The sequence below is a fragment of the Corticium candelabrum genome, chromosome 4, assembly GCF_963422355.1.
Source record: "Corticium candelabrum chromosome 4, ooCorCand1.1, whole genome shotgun sequence".
NCBI lineage: Eukaryota > Metazoa > Porifera > Homoscleromorpha > Homosclerophorida > Plakinidae > Corticium > Corticium candelabrum.
Genome location: NC_085088.1, coordinates 1,441,461 through 1,457,393, shown reverse-complemented (window position 1 = coordinate 1,457,393; position 15,933 = coordinate 1,441,461). Strand labels below are relative to the sequence as shown.

The 15,933-nt window shown below is 40.7% G+C and overlaps 5 protein-coding genes across 9 annotated transcripts; 3 read left to right on the top strand and 2 right to left on the bottom strand.

Moving 5' to 3' along the window:
• The first annotated feature begins 2 nt into the window (after positions 1-2).
• Positions 3-5,323, top strand: LOC134178296 (DNA polymerase epsilon subunit 2-like). The gene is made up of 21 exons (XM_062645151.1): positions 3-73; positions 151-251; positions 1,844-1,919; positions 1,980-2,012; positions 2,104-2,148; positions 2,220-2,310; positions 2,634-2,792; positions 3,077-3,133; positions 3,199-3,247; positions 3,304-3,376; positions 3,577-3,637; positions 3,703-3,783; positions 3,841-3,961; positions 4,021-4,075; positions 4,129-4,188; positions 4,394-4,471; positions 4,530-4,638; positions 4,735-4,845; positions 4,905-4,970; positions 5,028-5,095; positions 5,162-5,323. Exons 1-21 carry the CDS (start codon positions 9-11, stop codon positions 5,175-5,177), a joined length of 1,575 nt encoding a protein of 524 aa, XP_062501135.1. The 5' UTR covers positions 3-8; the 3' UTR covers positions 5,178-5,323.
• On the bottom strand, positions 4,989-7,647 carry LOC134178297 (diphosphomevalonate decarboxylase-like). 3 transcript variants are annotated; one of them, XM_062645152.1, is made up of 14 exons: positions 7,577-7,647; positions 7,443-7,513; positions 7,310-7,377; positions 7,210-7,256; positions 6,839-6,952; positions 6,728-6,782; positions 6,484-6,580; positions 6,309-6,431; positions 6,153-6,248; positions 5,975-6,097; positions 5,798-5,913; positions 5,695-5,743; positions 5,295-5,434; positions 4,989-5,234 (listed from the first exon to the last, which is right to left on the bottom strand). In XM_062645152.1, exons 1-14 carry the CDS (start codon positions 7,629-7,631, stop codon positions 5,222-5,224), a joined length of 1,167 nt encoding a protein of 388 aa, XP_062501136.1. In that variant the 5' UTR covers positions 7,632-7,647; the 3' UTR covers positions 4,989-5,221. The 3 variants fall into 3 exon arrangements, with proteins under 3 accessions (XP_062501136.1, XP_062501138.1, XP_062501137.1); XM_062645154.1 differs by having other exon boundaries at positions 6,839-6,940; XM_062645153.1 differs by having other exon boundaries at positions 5,135-5,234; positions 5,292-5,434.
• Positions 7,648-7,725: 78 nt separating this feature from the next.
• On the top strand, positions 7,726-10,793 carry LOC134178703 (methyltransferase-like protein 17, mitochondrial). 2 transcript variants are annotated; one of them, XM_062645587.1, is made up of 15 exons: positions 7,726-7,805; positions 7,864-7,959; positions 8,166-8,286; positions 8,362-8,443; positions 8,787-8,860; positions 8,920-9,014; positions 9,083-9,174; positions 9,242-9,349; positions 9,598-9,666; positions 9,721-9,771; positions 9,836-9,925; positions 9,979-10,069; positions 10,139-10,216; positions 10,277-10,316; positions 10,383-10,793. In XM_062645587.1, the coding sequence occupies exons 1-15, from the start codon at positions 7,769-7,771 to the stop codon at positions 10,543-10,545; spliced, it is 1,287 nt and encodes a 428-aa protein (XP_062501571.1). In that variant the 5' UTR covers positions 7,726-7,768; the 3' UTR covers positions 10,546-10,793. The 2 variants fall into 2 exon arrangements, with proteins under 2 accessions (XP_062501571.1, XP_062501572.1); XM_062645588.1 differs by having other exon boundaries at positions 10,267-10,316; positions 10,383-10,523.
• A 647-nt stretch (positions 10,794-11,440) lies between these two features.
• LOC134178215 (inactive selenide, water dikinase-like protein) lies at positions 11,441-14,033 on the bottom strand. The gene is made up of 18 exons (XM_062645045.1): positions 13,957-14,033; positions 13,835-13,900; positions 13,749-13,761; positions 13,668-13,690; positions 13,579-13,597; positions 13,404-13,515; positions 13,209-13,242; positions 13,070-13,151; positions 12,940-13,008; positions 12,775-12,886; positions 12,627-12,717; positions 12,521-12,566; positions 12,388-12,465; positions 12,165-12,272; positions 12,016-12,105; positions 11,895-11,953; positions 11,785-11,830; positions 11,441-11,728 (listed from the first exon to the last, which is right to left on the bottom strand). The coding sequence occupies exons 6-18, from the start codon at positions 13,448-13,450 to the stop codon at positions 11,670-11,672; spliced, it is 921 nt and encodes a 306-aa protein (XP_062501029.1). The 5' UTR covers positions 13,451-13,515; positions 13,579-13,597; positions 13,668-13,690; positions 13,749-13,761; positions 13,835-13,900; positions 13,957-14,033; the 3' UTR covers positions 11,441-11,669.
• LOC134178212 (uncharacterized) lies at positions 14,001-15,887 on the top strand. Of its 2 annotated transcripts, none has more exons than XM_062645037.1 (2): positions 14,001-15,332; positions 15,521-15,887. In XM_062645037.1, the coding sequence occupies exons 1-2, from the start codon at positions 14,110-14,112 to the stop codon at positions 15,777-15,779; spliced, it is 1,482 nt and encodes a 493-aa protein (XP_062501021.1). In that variant the 5' UTR covers positions 14,001-14,109; the 3' UTR covers positions 15,780-15,887. The 2 variants fall into 2 exon arrangements, with proteins under 2 accessions (XP_062501021.1, XP_062501020.1); XM_062645036.1 differs by having other exon boundaries at positions 14,002-15,332; positions 15,518-15,887.
• Positions 15,888-15,933: the final 46 nt, after the last annotated feature.

Sequence of the window (15,933 nt, the reverse complement as noted above, 5' to 3'; positions counted from 1 at the left end):
AATCGTCCATGTCTGCAAGACTCAAAGGAAGGATAATTTCAAGCTTCAAACTTTACGGTTTGTCACTACGTAGGTAAGAAAAAAGGAGCTTAAATTAAAACGTAAATGCTTGCCTAAACTTCATCTCTTCATGCTGCTGCTCGTCGCCAGCGGCGCTGTCAAGTACCTCACAGACGTTTTGCAGCCTGTCTCAGAAGTAGAAGTAGAGAAGTGGCTGGACACGATTGTCAACGGCGTTCAGAAACTTCCATGTAAGTAACAGAGCTACTGCATGTTGATGTCAGTGAGGGCAAGTCTATGACTGCAGCGGCACTCCAAGTCGGTTTAGTGACTGAGTGTGCTGCAAACTCTGTGTGATATAATGGCCATAAAGCAGGTTGACTTAGACGAATTGAGATGCGACTTTCTGGCTTGGCAACACTCTGCTGCGTTTGTAGCAAATCAGAACTCTGAGTTGAAGGCGCAGCTTGCCGCCGTGGAGCGTCAGTTACTTGTTAGTCAGTCTGCAGAACGAGAAGCCAATGAGACGGCCTCACAACTCAGAGAGCAAGTAGAGAAAGTTCAACTGATTCTTCTCAAACGATGTGACATGGAAGCTGAAAATAGACGACTGAAAGAGCAGATAGTAAGACTCAAAGAAGAAGGAGAAGCGTTAGAAGCTCAACATCACCAGCAGATACAGGAAGCATTGGATAATTTGGATACTGCTCAAGCAGCTCATCTTGAAGAAGTTAAAGTCATAAAGGATGAAGCTGGAAGGGAATTAAAAATAGAAGTGCATCAACTAAAGAAATCCATTGTTGAACAAAAGGCAGAGTGTTGTCAGCTGAAAAAAGAACTTGAAAATTATGATAAAGATCATCATACACAACTGGTGAAGATTAGATTAGAGTATGATGCCAAACTCTTGAAAATGCAAAAGGAGACATCAAAGGCCACTTCTAACCATCTGTCTTCTGTTGGTCATGAGATATTCAGGAAGAAATTACAGGCCGCAAGAGCAGAATCAGACAGAGAAATCATGTCACTGAAACGTACAATTTCTGATTTGGAGAAGAGGCTGGCAGGACCCCCATATAAGAAGGCAAAGTCATTGGCTTTTGGGACTTCCCATCGTTAAGACTGGCTTTGTGTGTCCTGTGTCTGCATGTTTATTGATCACATTGCAGACGTCAGACCTAAAATTGCTTATTGTGATTGGGTGAAAATGTTTAAGTATTGGGTTCTATTTTCTAGCTATAGTATTTCATGATATATTGACTAACATCTTATGTATTGAGTAGAACACTAAATAGGCGCTAGTTGTAACAATAGATATTTATAGCATTGAGTGTTGCAGCTGGTTCACACCATAAGCTTTTATTGTCATTTGTCGTTTGTTTATGCTGTTTGAAATTGAGTAATTACCACTGTGAATTAACTGAACACTTGAATGTACTATTAAACTGTTGCTTTTTAGCTCTTGTTGTAATGAGGCTAATCATATGGAACATACAGAAGCATCTCTATTTCATCGTTAGTTGCACGTATACACTATTCTTTGTTCTTGAGCATTTACCTAACTTACACAAACAAATATTCTAACACAAAGCAGCAGTAAAACTGCTAGACAAGAAGAATGAAATAAAACTCCTTGCCTGAGAACCAGATCATAGACTCAAGCAGAGAAGCCAAAGGTCTATATCATCAGTTTCCAGCTGTTGGACAACAAGAGTACTTGAAGCCATCATTATATCTAAACAATAAGAAATTTTGCTTTAATATCATAGGGACATTGTGTGTCGTTTATTTTCAGCAGTTGGTTGGCTATAATATTGATTGTGTGTTGTTACTGTATGTTTAGTAACATCATCATTCATTGATCGCGATTGCATCGAGTTGGCAGTTCAAAATTCTAGTGGTGGGACTGACAAAGAAAGGCAAGAACACTCACATGCTGTGTTGAAAATATTATGAGGACTTTTGCTGTTTTGTTGCAGCGACAAAGTCTTTGAAGTAATCGATGCTTTCAGGTGAATGACAGATTGCATTTGGTCCAGCATCTGCATGTTTGCTGTTATACTACTTACTGTCAACACACATGATAATGTTTGAATTTGGCAGGGTGCCAAGACTAAGCTACAACATTGACAGGAAGAAGTTTGTTTTGTGAGTGAATCATCGCTTACGAAATCTTTCCACTAGATGCAAACGTTTTTATTATTGAATTGTGTGTCCAGAAATGAGGCTATTGAATCAGTACTATGTCTTCATGCGAGTGCTGATGCTAAAGCAGAACTTTTTAAAGAACGCTTTACTGTTCTACATCAGGTAGTGACTAAGTCATTTGCTTCATTGGTTGTCAAGGAAACAGAAGGACAGATAAACAGACAGATTGACTTTTGGTCATGTTAGTTGCTTGCTGATTGTATTTGTCGTGATTTATGGAAATATGTGTATTGACAGACAGACAGACAGACAGACAGACAGACGGTACCCTGCATTGCAAAATGTATCATAGATAAAAGTTCAAATGTATGTGATTGACAGACAGACGGACCGAAATGTTCACAGGAACTATATATTGCTTATGGCTATTTAAACAGAAAGTTGTTTGTTTGGGGGGAGATGACAGACACGTTTATTATCTACAGCGAACTTTGCGGCATGAGCTTTTCACTCCTCCTGCAGCTGGAGCATCAGTTGGGCAACAAAGCAAGAAGTTTCAGTTGAGGCCAGTTGAATACCTTCTAGGCACCACCTCCAGGTTGGGAAGAGTTATAGTACTAGGCATGCTGATACAACTGAAAGAGGTGAGAGGATTTCTACTAAACGACACTTGTTTGTGGTATAGGATTGTTTGATTATGTATGGTGTGTGTGTGTGTGTGTGTGTGTGTGTGTGTGTGTGTGTGTGTGTGTGTGTGTGTGTGTGTGTGTGTGTGTGTGTGTTTGGATAGCTGTTTCCCTGCATGCCTCTTTTCTATGTCTTTTATATTTGTTGAACAGCTGTTTGTCATAAGCCATCTTGCATGATATATTGACTATAGTCAAGCAAAGTTTTGCCTAACAACTGACATTTCCATGTGATTGGACAGGGCAAATACTTTTTAGAAGACCCAACAGGATCAGTTGAACTCGACCTATCACAAGCTGTAATTGATTTTAATACAGAAGGGTTTTTTGTTCATGAATTAGAGTATCTCTGCTTGTTGTCCAGACTTTTCATACAGGCATTTTTACTGAATACTGCTTCGTATTGGCAGAAGGTAAAGATTAGCAATTCGTCACTGGAAGTCATATACTGGTAAGAATGTTCTTCTAGGGATGTATGATGATGGCATCTTTCATGTCTCAGCTCTCGGCTTTCCTCCTGCTGAAGCAAGCAAAGCAACAAGGTGAAACAGACATCATGCCCTTGTTGCTTGTTCTACAAAGGAGAGTAGAATTGCATGTAACAAGTCTGAATTTAGATGCAGTTTTACAGTGTTATATCCAAATCACTGCTGGAAATCAGTTCAATAGAAACTTGATAGTGTTGCCTTTGTGATTGTGTGAATGAATGTTTGTATTGTACATAACATTACATTTTGTATAGAAGTTACTTTGGGAATATGAATTTCTTTGGTGGCTCTTCAGCTACGAGTGCCAAGAGTTCAGTATGTGGTCGTACATCGTCACTCTTGGAACGTGAGAACTTACCTAGCTGTCTCTTGCCTAATAGTCTTACTTAGCAAAAGTTGAAGCCGAAAACCCTGATGCTATGTTTGTCTTCTTGTCGGATGTGTGGTTGGATCAACCTAAAGTAACAGTTCTCTACAATCATAGATAGATTCATTGCAACCAGAAGTTTTGTTTCGAGGTGATGGATAAGCTGCGTGTACTTTTCTCTGGTTATGCTGACATGCTACCAACAGCCTTTGTGTTCTGTGGACACTTCTGTTCAGCTCCTTATGGCCCAGAACATGCTAGAACTGTCAAGAGTCAGTTGTTTCACATGAACAGCGTGTTAGTGTATACAGTAACTGTTTTGATTTAACAGAATGTTTTCGTGAATTGGCTGATTTAGTGTGCGAATTCGAATCTCTGGCTGAGAAGTCTGCTTTGTTTACTAAACCTGTGTCACGTGCTCAAATTGTTTGTTTGGCAGCTGCCGGTTTGTATTTGTGCCAGGTCCATTGGATCCTGGTCCTGGAAACATTCTTCCAAGGTGAACCAGAAGACAACAGATTCTATGATGACAAAATCAGATAGACAGACAGATATGCATACAGTTTACACAGTTATAAAATCAACAGTAAGCAGGCAGACAAACCGACTGAACTAAACCGAGTCTCCTCATACAACAGCATGGGCCTTGAAGAGTATTTCTATATCATTAATGTGAAATACTAAAATCGTTTTCTGGTTACTAGACCACCAATTCCTGACATATTAACAGAAGACATCAGAGGTCGTTTACCGTTGGCTGTATTTGCTAGTAATCCATGCAGGTATGTGTAATCCTCTAGCACAACATGATAAACTCTTTAAAAAGATCTGTTGTCGCAGGATCCAGTTTTGTACACAAGAGATCGTTGTATTCAGAGAGGATATTACAAATAAAATGTGTCGTAACTGTGTACGATTCCCATCTGATAAAGAAACTATTCCAACTCACGTGAGTGATATCGAGTTACGGGTATTCGCCTCTGCATGTCCGTCTGTCACCAGTGGGTTGTCAGTCTCTGCATTTGTTCTAATACTTTGTATGTAGCTGGTGAAAACTGTAAATGCACAAGCCCATCTCTGTCCACTTCCTCTCCACGTGAGACCTCTATATTGGAGCTATGACAATGCCTTGCGGGTGTACCCCTTGCCTGATCTGGTGATCATCTTTTAGTTATTTTCACACAATGTCAATTGAACAGCAGTCTCTATCTCTAGATTGTGTTTGCTGACAAATACGATCCATTCCAAGTTGAGAATGCTGACTGCATAAGCATCAACCCCGTACGGCACTTAGTCGTCAGTTTATTTCTTGTCTACCACAACATTTTGCTACTCTAGGGTTCTTTTCCAAAGACAAAATTTCAATTCAAAGTCTATTGGCCTCAACGAAGACTGGTGGAAGACAGGTTAGTTGCATTTACACCATTTACAAATCGTATGGTAGGTAAGACCTGTCGTTAATTCTTCTGCAGTCAAATTCCCGATTAGTGGATGGAAAGTGCTCAACTGGACATAATTAACTGTCAGGCTGATTAGAGTAGGAATCTGTAATAGATATGAATGAACTTGTCTGATAACAATCATCTGAGTTAACACTACTACTACTGTGTTTTTGGTAGTCCACTTGGTCCAAGTAGAGAATTTTCTGGATCCAGAACTTGAGGTCCAGGTCCTACAGCTGTGTGTATAATGTAGCGTAGTGCACCAGGAACACGCAGCTGTGACGCCATACGCCTCAACAGTTCCTACGGTAGAAAGAAAACAATGCAGTTGTATCAAGAGACTTAAGAGAAGCAACTACCAAGATTGACAGCATGTCTGTCTAACTATCCTAAATTCAGTGAGTCTATTAGTCCCACCCCGTGTACACATAAGCATCATCTGCCTCAAAAGCATGACATTCAACAATCGGGGTCTTGCAGTTCAAATTCTCTTGTTGCACCAGCAGTCATGTTGTCTACTATGTATACGCTACTATGTAGTAGTCTAAGAATAGCGTTGTTACCTCTATTTGAGGAGTATCTCCCGTTGATGTGGACCTGCCACGTATAAAACTATAGAGACACAAGTTGAACTAAAAGTTGAATATGTAGTTGATGTGATGATACCTGTCTGTACTGTCAGAAGGTGGAAAGAAGTGTTTGACGAGAGCTAGGAATTCTGGAATGTCACCAGATTGGACGTAGACCACAGCATTTGGACCAGCATCAAATGTATATGCTGCCTATGTTCATAATGGCAACTCGAGTGACAGCACCAAATCTATCTGTAGTAGAGCACTCAACCTTGATGGTTTTGTGATAGTCGTTGTAACATGTTACGATATTCACTATTTGTCTGGATATTTCACTCATGTACACAATGGGAGGGTAAGTATCAAGGCAAACAGCATGAAACTGGTTGCTCTCCTATGTGAAAACACATAAATGTAGAACAAGCTAAGTCTTACTCACTCTGCACAACCTGCATCGTCAAGAGCCCGAATGTGTTGAAATCTTTCTCTTGTATGGCTTTTTCTAGTTTGGCGAGACGAGGTGGTACTATTGCCTCTGCCCGGTGCTGCAAGGACAGTTCAGTTATACTGAGAAATGATTTAATTTTAAGTCTAGGAGACTTTACCTTAAGAAGTTCACTTGTTTCTACACTACGACGCATCCCTACTGTACTGCTTGTTCCTTTTGCTTGATCGTTGACCACCAAAATTAGAACTTCTAATTCTGGCCAGTGATTATGAGAAACAATCTGTAATAAATAGCATACCATGGAGTTGGGACTAACACAAGATGTCACCTACTTGGACAGCACAACTGTCAGATCCGTCAAGAGATGAGCCTTTGTTCCACCTCACAAACCCACCATACATGCTGCGGCAGGCACTTCCTGATCCTTGTCTGTGTTGAAACAGTGAAACAGGGATGAGGAATGAGGCCATTTGAAAGCATTAATTAATTAAATGTCCAAACTCAATATTCATCAGTTTACAGGTGTAACTCTGGTATTGATATCACAATGACTGATATCATGTTTGTGATTTATACCTGGCCAATGTTGATGTGTCCCCTTCAATCTCAAACAGCTTCGCTAGAGAAAATACTGCAAGAGAACCATACACTGAGACACTGAGAGTAAACGCAAAGAACAGCAAGAACCTAAACAGGCATATCCAGCGGCTGATGATGCGAGGCCAGCGGCAGTCGGAAAGTTATTAACGGAACAAATATGAATGTGTTCATTGGCTCGACCATTTTCGGCTATTTTCCGTACTACAAATAATTAGCAGTCTTCACTGTACTGCACCACATAAATCCACAAAATTTCAATATCTCAATGAACTAATTTCTGACTTTAGCAAGCTGTAGCCCAAATAATAAACAAGCCAGTGCATTCGACTCGTATGCATCAATTCATGTCACTCCAAACTTGATATTTACGATATTTTATAAATTTAATTATTTGCTATGGAAGACCGGGACGTAGAGATATTCTAGTTGTGGATTTATATGCAGATTCAAATATTCACTTTCTCGCAAGCACGCTTGTAATCGCGGGTTGTCTATGGATTGCTCTCTGCAATATAGACAGTAAACATCGCATACCTATTGAGCATCTGTGCAACTGACCTGCCATTCAACCACATTCTATCTTTGTCGAACGACTCGCACCGTGATACAGTTGTCGTTGCCCGCAGCTGCACAGCAAAACTAATGATTGCACCGTCGACGACAGGTTGCAAGCAACACAAAGAGTATTGACCTCGTTCTGATGCAGAGTTGCACTGAGCGACGAGTTGACGGGAAGAACGAGCTCCTCGTCCCTCTTTCCCCCTGAAAAAATCAAAGACGTGTGAATAGAGTCTAGGGCGAAGAAAGGTGAACGACGAGACGTACAGTATTTGATAACAGCGATGTTTACAGGAGCAGAACACGTTACGGATTTAGCCATCAGCCTCGCTTGCCCGATTGTTAAACTTAAGTGCGCGAGAGTGGCTCGGATAACGGACTTGATTCAATTAATATCAACAAACTATGCTACCACAACTCAATCGTCTCGAATGGCTGGAGCGGAAGCTGCATTTGTGGATGAGGAGATCCTTTCTTCGATCTAAGTCTACATATGGTTAGAAAACAACGAAATCAGAATGTTGGAATGACTATTTATTGTCTGGTGTCTGCAGATGCTAGTGCTGAAGTGACGTATCCGGAGTCTACGGCCTTGAAAACACAACATCTTCCCAAGCCGCTTTCTCAGAGTTTGCGGAATTTGTTTTCAGGTTAGTTCAATCTACATTTGCATAATCAAATAATTATGGAAATATTAATATTAATAAATAATTATATTAATTATGGTAAATAGTAAATAATTATTAATAGTAAATAACCATTAATGGCCAACCTTTATTTTATCCTTTGTCATTGAAACATGACGAGTGTTGGTAGAGATGTAGCAGGTCTGGAAGCTTTGTTGGTAACTTTGTAGGGTATCCTTCTCGATCCTTGAAACGAGATGGTCTCGCACTGCGTGATGATCTGGTTATTCGGTCAGCAAGACATCCAAATGTGTCTACGAACACTTCTGGTGAACAAGTGAGTCGTATAAGGTACTGTACCAGCGAGCATTGTTCGACCCACCCAAAACGTTGTTTTGTAATTGTTGACTGTTGTTTACTTTGTAGGAACGAGAGATATGCAGCCGTACTGTTTGCTGCCACCAGAATGCCATCATGTTATGCAGCTACTCGAAGAGTGTTTCATGAGGTATTGAGACAACTTGAAATATTTTTACTACAGTATGAATGTGATTGACAATCATGTACACAAATGGTTAGATCCATAGTAAACATTAGTCTTGCCTGGCTAGACGTTTGCACGGGAGGGAGGGACGAGAAGAACGTCTGGACACAGTGGCTGGGTTTTGTTGACGGCAAGAACGTTGGGTATGCATGACATCATGATTAGCTGTTATGGTACAAAATGACTAAATATGACTAAGTGACTAAATGGCTTAAGTTTAAGGTTACTAAACTGTTTACATTTAGTATGGCAGCTTGGATCTATTTTGATTTTATCCATCTCCGCATTTGTTAATTGTCTTTCTGAGATTGCTTGCAGGGAACCAGCATTTAAACCTCAAACACTTCTGGACTTTGGGTCTGGTGTTGGGACAACTGTCTGGTACATGGTTCTCATGCAATCAAAACATACCTCGTCGGCGGACATACCATTTGTTACAGGGCGGCTCATAGCCTATGGGGTGGCAGTATTAAAGAATTCCAGTGCATTGATTCGTCAAACCAGATGAATGAAGTAGCTGCATCACTGCTACGCAGTACGAAACATTTCCAGATCGTGCGTGTTTGTTACGGATGCTTGACTTTTAAAATTATTTTTATTTAGGTGGGAAGCAGGACAGTGATGTACACTGGGAGGATACATCACCACACATTGGCAATGTGTACTTCAAACAGTTTATGCCAATGTCGGACAAAGTGATAATATCCCTGTCAGTATGTACCTAGACAGGCACTCTAATCTGTTCTGTGTTGATTTGTGCAGGTGTGCTATGATATCGTAGTGTCGGCGTACACTTTGGAGGACATACCAACACTCAAACTTCAGACAGATATCATCAGAGCTATGTGGAAAAAAGCATCAAAATTTTTGGTAATTGTTAGTTGTTGTCAGTTTATTTCTGTTGATTTATCGACTACATCAAGGAATTGTTTACCATTATAATCCTTGAAAACTGTAGAGATGTCGGTTAGTCATTATACTCGATTTTGCTATTCAAAGTATGTGTTCAGATGTTTTGTATGCATTTTGAATTATTATTATTATTGTTATTAGCCACAATGAATATTGAGTAATTGAGCATGTAAGTGTGATCGATCTGAAACTCTTTATTCCAACAGGTCATCATCGAATCTGGTACCGTTGCTGGATTTCACAATGTTCTACTTGCACGAGACACGGTCCTCAATGTGAGCAAACCACTCTGTATGTTAGATGCAGCTGTCAATTGCTTATTAAGTTAGACATTAACCGATCGAATACCTGATTGGCCGAGAGGTCATGTCTTTGCACCAGTGAGAGGAGAACACTTTCATAATAACTCCACATGCAACTTGGTTGTATCATTTGTTGTGTTAGTGCACACACGACTTAATCTGCCCTCACAGAGTTACAGACACTCGTAAGCAGTGCAAGTTTGGCCAGCGAGCAGAGCTCTCTTTAGCTGAAGTAAAACTGAGTGTGTGCATCAGCTGCCTTATTTAATTTCTATTATTTTCCAGTTGTCAACAGGATTGAAAGCACTTAGTTACAACTTGGAAAAGTTTTCTTACATTGTGTTGATGAAAGGGGAAAGATCGGCTCCAGTGGAAGGTTTGCAATGATAGAGAAACATTAACTTGGACGTAACTTATGAGTAACTAAGCTGTCTGTCATCAACAGGAGTAAATACTCACAGGATTGTTGAGCCAGAAAGGAAACGAACACGACATGTCGTTTGCAAGATTTGTACACAAGATGGTAAGAATAAAACTAATATGTCAGAACATTTAAGTTCATTAATTAATTAGTGTTGCATAGGAAATCTCAAACAGACAGTTATATCAAAGTCTAAAGGGAAGTAAGTGACACACAGCCTGTATTGCTGCATTAAATCAATGGGTTAGTTTGCCGTCATTCACCGTAGATCTGTTTATAAACATGCCAGATCACTAAAGTGGGGTGATCTTCTGGTTTTGCCGAAGCACATACCCTTTACATTTGTTGAGCGATTCCCTACAGTAACAGATGCTGAAGAAGGAGAAGAAGAAATGGCTACAGAAGCCAATATGGAATTACATAGCAAATAAGTAAGTACGACTGACCATTGTTAGAATGTCTACAGGTCTGCTACATGCACATTATACATCACATCAAAAACTGTTGAATTTTAAAACACCGGTATTTTCCTTGCATATAAATTGTCCGTAGTCCCATGAATCCAGTTGTCTCCCCTTTACTCACTGAAACTGACAAAATGGAGGAATGACTGCCCATGCAAGAGTGATTATTTTGCTTTGACTTGTGCATGGTTTGTTTGTGTGACAACATAAATACATTTAATTATTTGTACTGTACAGTACAACCTCGATTATCTGGACCTTGATTATCCGGACTTTTGATTATCCGGACAAATTCTGAGTCCCCAACTTTTTGCGTTCCCAGATAAAGGCACCACAATATATTTCACTTTGTACATGTACTACATCAGCGTAGGAAGTGGGGGGGGGGGGATGGAGGCTCAAGCCCCCTCGCTCAGTGTATACGTAGGAATTGAAATTTTATGTGCTAGTGACTTTTGCAAATCTATTTATGATCTGGAAGTGAGGTAGTTTTTGCTCATGATGACATCCACGGTACAGCCTTTCACAAATGAGCGAATACATAACAGAGAAACGTACTATTATAGGTAATAAATAGCCAGCTGTTGATGACTCTTCTAGTGACATGAATGTACAGTAAGTGTGGAAACAGAGTGTGGTCTTGTACAGTGGTAGCCTTGGTATTCCAGACTGCTTTCTGCACGTGATGGGAGGAGGGAGTGGGAGGAGAGAAGAAATCAACTTTTGAGTAGTCCGGATAATCGAGGTTGTACTGTAGTAGCCAGACTTTTCTGTACATGTGTAATCACAACTCGTCACACGAACCTACTGGATATAGACCAGCAAGACAATATATCTCTTTCATTACGAATTGAAACGATCGTCACGTGAGAATCCAATTTATTATTGAATTGTGTAAATGTTCGTTAGACCAAAACTGCCTGGTTGCCATCAACCAAGTCCATGTCTTACAAGACTTTCTAGACTTGGTATCATTATCCAGACCTGTTATTGGCATTAGTCTACAATTTGATAGAACCAGATGAGCTGCTCCACATCCGGTCCTCACTTGTAGTTCTCTACCCGCTAGCTTCTCGGTCCCATTATTTAAACTACTTGATGTCTGCTTCTATTACCGAATATGGCTCACTTATCCTTGCTGTGCGACTTCCTGATCAATGCAATACATTCAGTACGTTGCATGACTCTATAAAAATATCGACCGACCTTTCACAACATCTCCAATAATCCAAGCTGGCCAACCATCTGCTGCCTATTACATGAGGTATATGCCATAGAGGTTTAATACTACAACATGTGCTTGGATGAGATCTCACCTCCATGTCCTTACAGAATGCTTCGGCATTCTCCTTTGGCATTATAACAAAGAGTCCACCTACACAAAAAAAAGTTAACACCAACTGCAATGTCTAGAAATGACTATCTCGTTCTAGTCACCGGAAGTTTCGGCTGACGATCCACTGTGTAGTTTGAAGTCAAATATTCTCTCAGCAGCCACTTTGGCTGTTTCGGACATACCAATAATGACTGCAATAATGTCAATTAGGCAATGAATTAGGACTTGAACACTGTAAACTGTGTCATACTTGGTAGTGAATGGATGACAAAATCAACTGCTGCTTTTTGCATTTTAGCGAGGTTTGTGGCGTGTCCGAGCAATCCAAACCCAGTCACATCTGTAGCACCATGAGCTCCTAATAATCACACAACGGGTAAACACTTGACACACACACACACACACACACACACACACACACACACACACACACACACACACACACACACACACATCAGTTTGCATAGTGATACCATGTTTATGCATCATGTCTGCTGCTGTTCGGTTCAAACGTGCCATACTGTCACTGGCGATACTATATGCCTTGACGACTAGACATAACAAGACAATAAAACAGTATGAAGAAAAATGTCAAGCCGACATTACCATCTTCTTTTGAGATCACATGGGAAACCTTCTGGTATGTTTCAGGCTATCATCACACGGGTTATGTCAATTGTTGACTGTTATTTACAATGTATATGGAACAAACATTCTCAATCCACTGATGAGCATTGACTGCTATCTGTGTTCCCAATGGCTTTGTCAGCACCAAGACATCTCCTACCTGAGCATTGTCAGGCCTAGGAATACATAAGATATTGATGGGATCTCAGACTTCAACAAGTAAGTTCACGAACATAATAAATTCCTCTCTGGCACAAACACTGGATGCAACTCCACCAATAATAAACCAAGGATTTAAGACGCTCTGACCGCCATTGACACTTGTGCCAGCCTCCTCGCACAAATCTGGCAAAACAAATGAAATGACGAATTGGAGGAGATTGTCTATTGGTGATTACCTCGAAATCCTGCAATCATCATTGGGACAACCACGTCCCTCTCTGGTTTACTCAGATCAGTGCTGACACCTTCACATCGATATCAGACAATAGTGAGACAAAGTGGGAATATTAGTTGATCTTTGGTTACCTAGCAACATAAGCATATTGTCACAGTCCTTGACTCCCATGGCATACAAGTCACTGAGTACGTTGGCACAAGCAATCTGGCCCTGATAATGGGATCACAATGGTATGAAATGTGCACTTTTGGCTCTCAAGAATAGTACCTGCACATATGGATCTTCCACCAATGGATAGAAACTACCAACAAGTTAATTAAGGATGGTACAAATCATTGCAACAGCAGTGGTGTGTGTGTGTGTGTGTGTGTGTGTGTGTGTGTGTGTGTGTGTGTGTGTATGTGTGTGTGTGTGTGTGTGTGTGTGTGTGTGTGTGTGTGGTGTGTCTGTGAGTGTGGATACAAATCAGTTGTCTGGATCAGAGAGAGGCCCCGATGGCGTGTAGGCATGACACAGCTATCCAAGCCAACTCCAATGTGTTCACCGTCCCCATTTATAATCGGTGCATTCAGTCCTAAATATCATCCAATCTGAGCTCATTAGCTAACACCAAGATCACCACTACAATACACTTTACCCTCCAAAAGTTTGAGCAGCTGGGTGTTAGCAAACAAATTCAAATTATTCAACAAAAGTTTACACTAAAATATTGAAACAAGAGGTTACCTCTTCTTGAGGGACTTTGCACCCTACAAGAACAACACAAAATTTATAGGTAGGCCTTTTGATCGTGACTTTAGCACCTACCTCATCCCTTCAACTAGAGGCACAGACAGAAAGGAAAGAATTTAACATTAATATTACAATATACTTGTAAGCTGCATGTTGTAAACCTTGGTGAAGCGAGTCAGTCTGAAGTCTGGCCGAAGGCCATTGGCGACAGGATCAAAGAAGCCCCTCTAGATTGCAACTACGAATGACTGTTGTGTAACCGATAACGGTCATGTGTACTTACCGCTGACCTGTGGCGCTTTGCAGACATGCGAATGAACTAGAACAATGACTTTACAGAATCCGGGACCTTAACTAGGCGTGTTAATTAGGCCTGACCCGGATGTTTACACAGCAACGGCTACGGTAAAAACAGCGTTGTTGCTCGTGTGCAAGTATGTTGGCACGCGATCCAAAGAGACGATTCAGAATAAAGTTGAGGCTTCCTACTGACGATATCGTAGAAATGACGAGTCTGTCTCCAAACACAAGCGTTTTCTCCGTGAAGTTGAGTATAGAAAAAGAGTTTGGTGTTCCATGCTTCTTGCAGCGACTCAGTTATTTGGATTCAGTGGATTTGTCAGAAACGTCAAATCTCCAACAGAACGATGTGGTGTCTGGTGGTACAATACGCCTTAGAACATGGAATAATTGGCATTCTCTCGTGTGTGCTGCTCTGACGGGTGACATAAGAGACTTACTAAATTGTGGAGGTGAACTGGAAACAACTGATTGGGATAAGAAGAGAATCTGGACTTTGTTGTATTTAGCAGCATTTTATGGACGATTTGAGGTCGTGCTTCAGGTAATTGAGAATCGCTCTGTTAATGTGAACAAGATTAGTCAGTCAGGGAGAACAGCTTTGCATGCAGCTGCTTATAGAGGAAATTGGAAATGTCTTTGTGCTTTGTTGGAGAAGGGAGCCGATATCACAATAACTGATAATGATGGATATACAGCACTTGATCTGGCAAAAATTGGCTCCAGTGAAACGTGTAAAGATTGTGAAAAGAGTCTGACTTTCTGTTCTTGGAATCTGCAGAAGAATAAAATGATCAGGAGAAACAAATACAATAAACTATCACAGAAAATACTTCGTTATGAAGGCGAAAGGCAAGCTCATCTGTTTGCTGACTCAACACTGCAAACATGGTACACAGGAGAATATGCCCAAATGTACGTGTCGCAAACTCCGAATCCAGTTTCTCTGCCATCGAAGAAAAAACCAGTTTGGATGAAGCGAGCAGGCAGTTCTTTACCACCATTGAAATGTGATTCACAGCCTACTACTACTCAATCAACATTATCACAAACAGAATCAGCTACAAGTCCAAGAGCATCTCGTAGTTCAGATAGAGATATGGAATCAGGACTAGATGATAGTGATAATGAACAGAAGCAAATGGGTGATCAAGAGTGGTTTGATCCAGTGAGAGCCAGAGAGATAGTTCCAACTGGTCCTGATCTTATTGCATACAGTGAAAAGGGGTTGCGTCGACGTCTTCACATACGGGCTCGTGTTATTCCAAGCCCTTCTTCACTTCAACCACCTAGACGAATGCCATCATCTTGTAAATTTGAAAAGAGGAGGGGTACAGATTCGAGAACAGATTCTAGAAGGTGAGAGAATGTAATTACAGATTTTTTAAACTGAAATGATTATGGAGTATGTTGTTTTGTTGTGTTTACAATCATGTTCGTAATTGTGTAATAACTCAACTCTAGGAGAACTTGCATGTACATGTACTATCTAGATATTGAAATTTGCCTGTTGCATCTAATATAAACTACTATCTTCTGTCTAGTAGCGTTTCTGATGGTCTTGACTTCAGGACATGGCTATCTCGCAAAGAAGAGGAATTGACAAAAGAGAATGAAGAGTCCAAAGAGCGAGAGAAACGAAAGAGGGAAACTATGGAAACCGAAAAGAGAAGAAGACAATACGAAGCCCATGAAGCCTTCACAAGATGGTTAGAAAACAAGAAGACTCAACCCACACCATCGAAGCCCCATGAAGAGGCCAGAGGACGCAACAGAACGAGACATTTAGCATCGGCTGTGCGGTAGTATGTCACTGTCATGTAGATGTCATCGATATACGTCAATAGTGTGAGAATGATGTGCAATTCTCGCGCTCCCGCGTGTCGTTCACGAGACCAACCGTCAGTTTCGTCCGTCATTAATATCCTTTTGTTATTACATTTCCGGCGTGCTCCGGTTA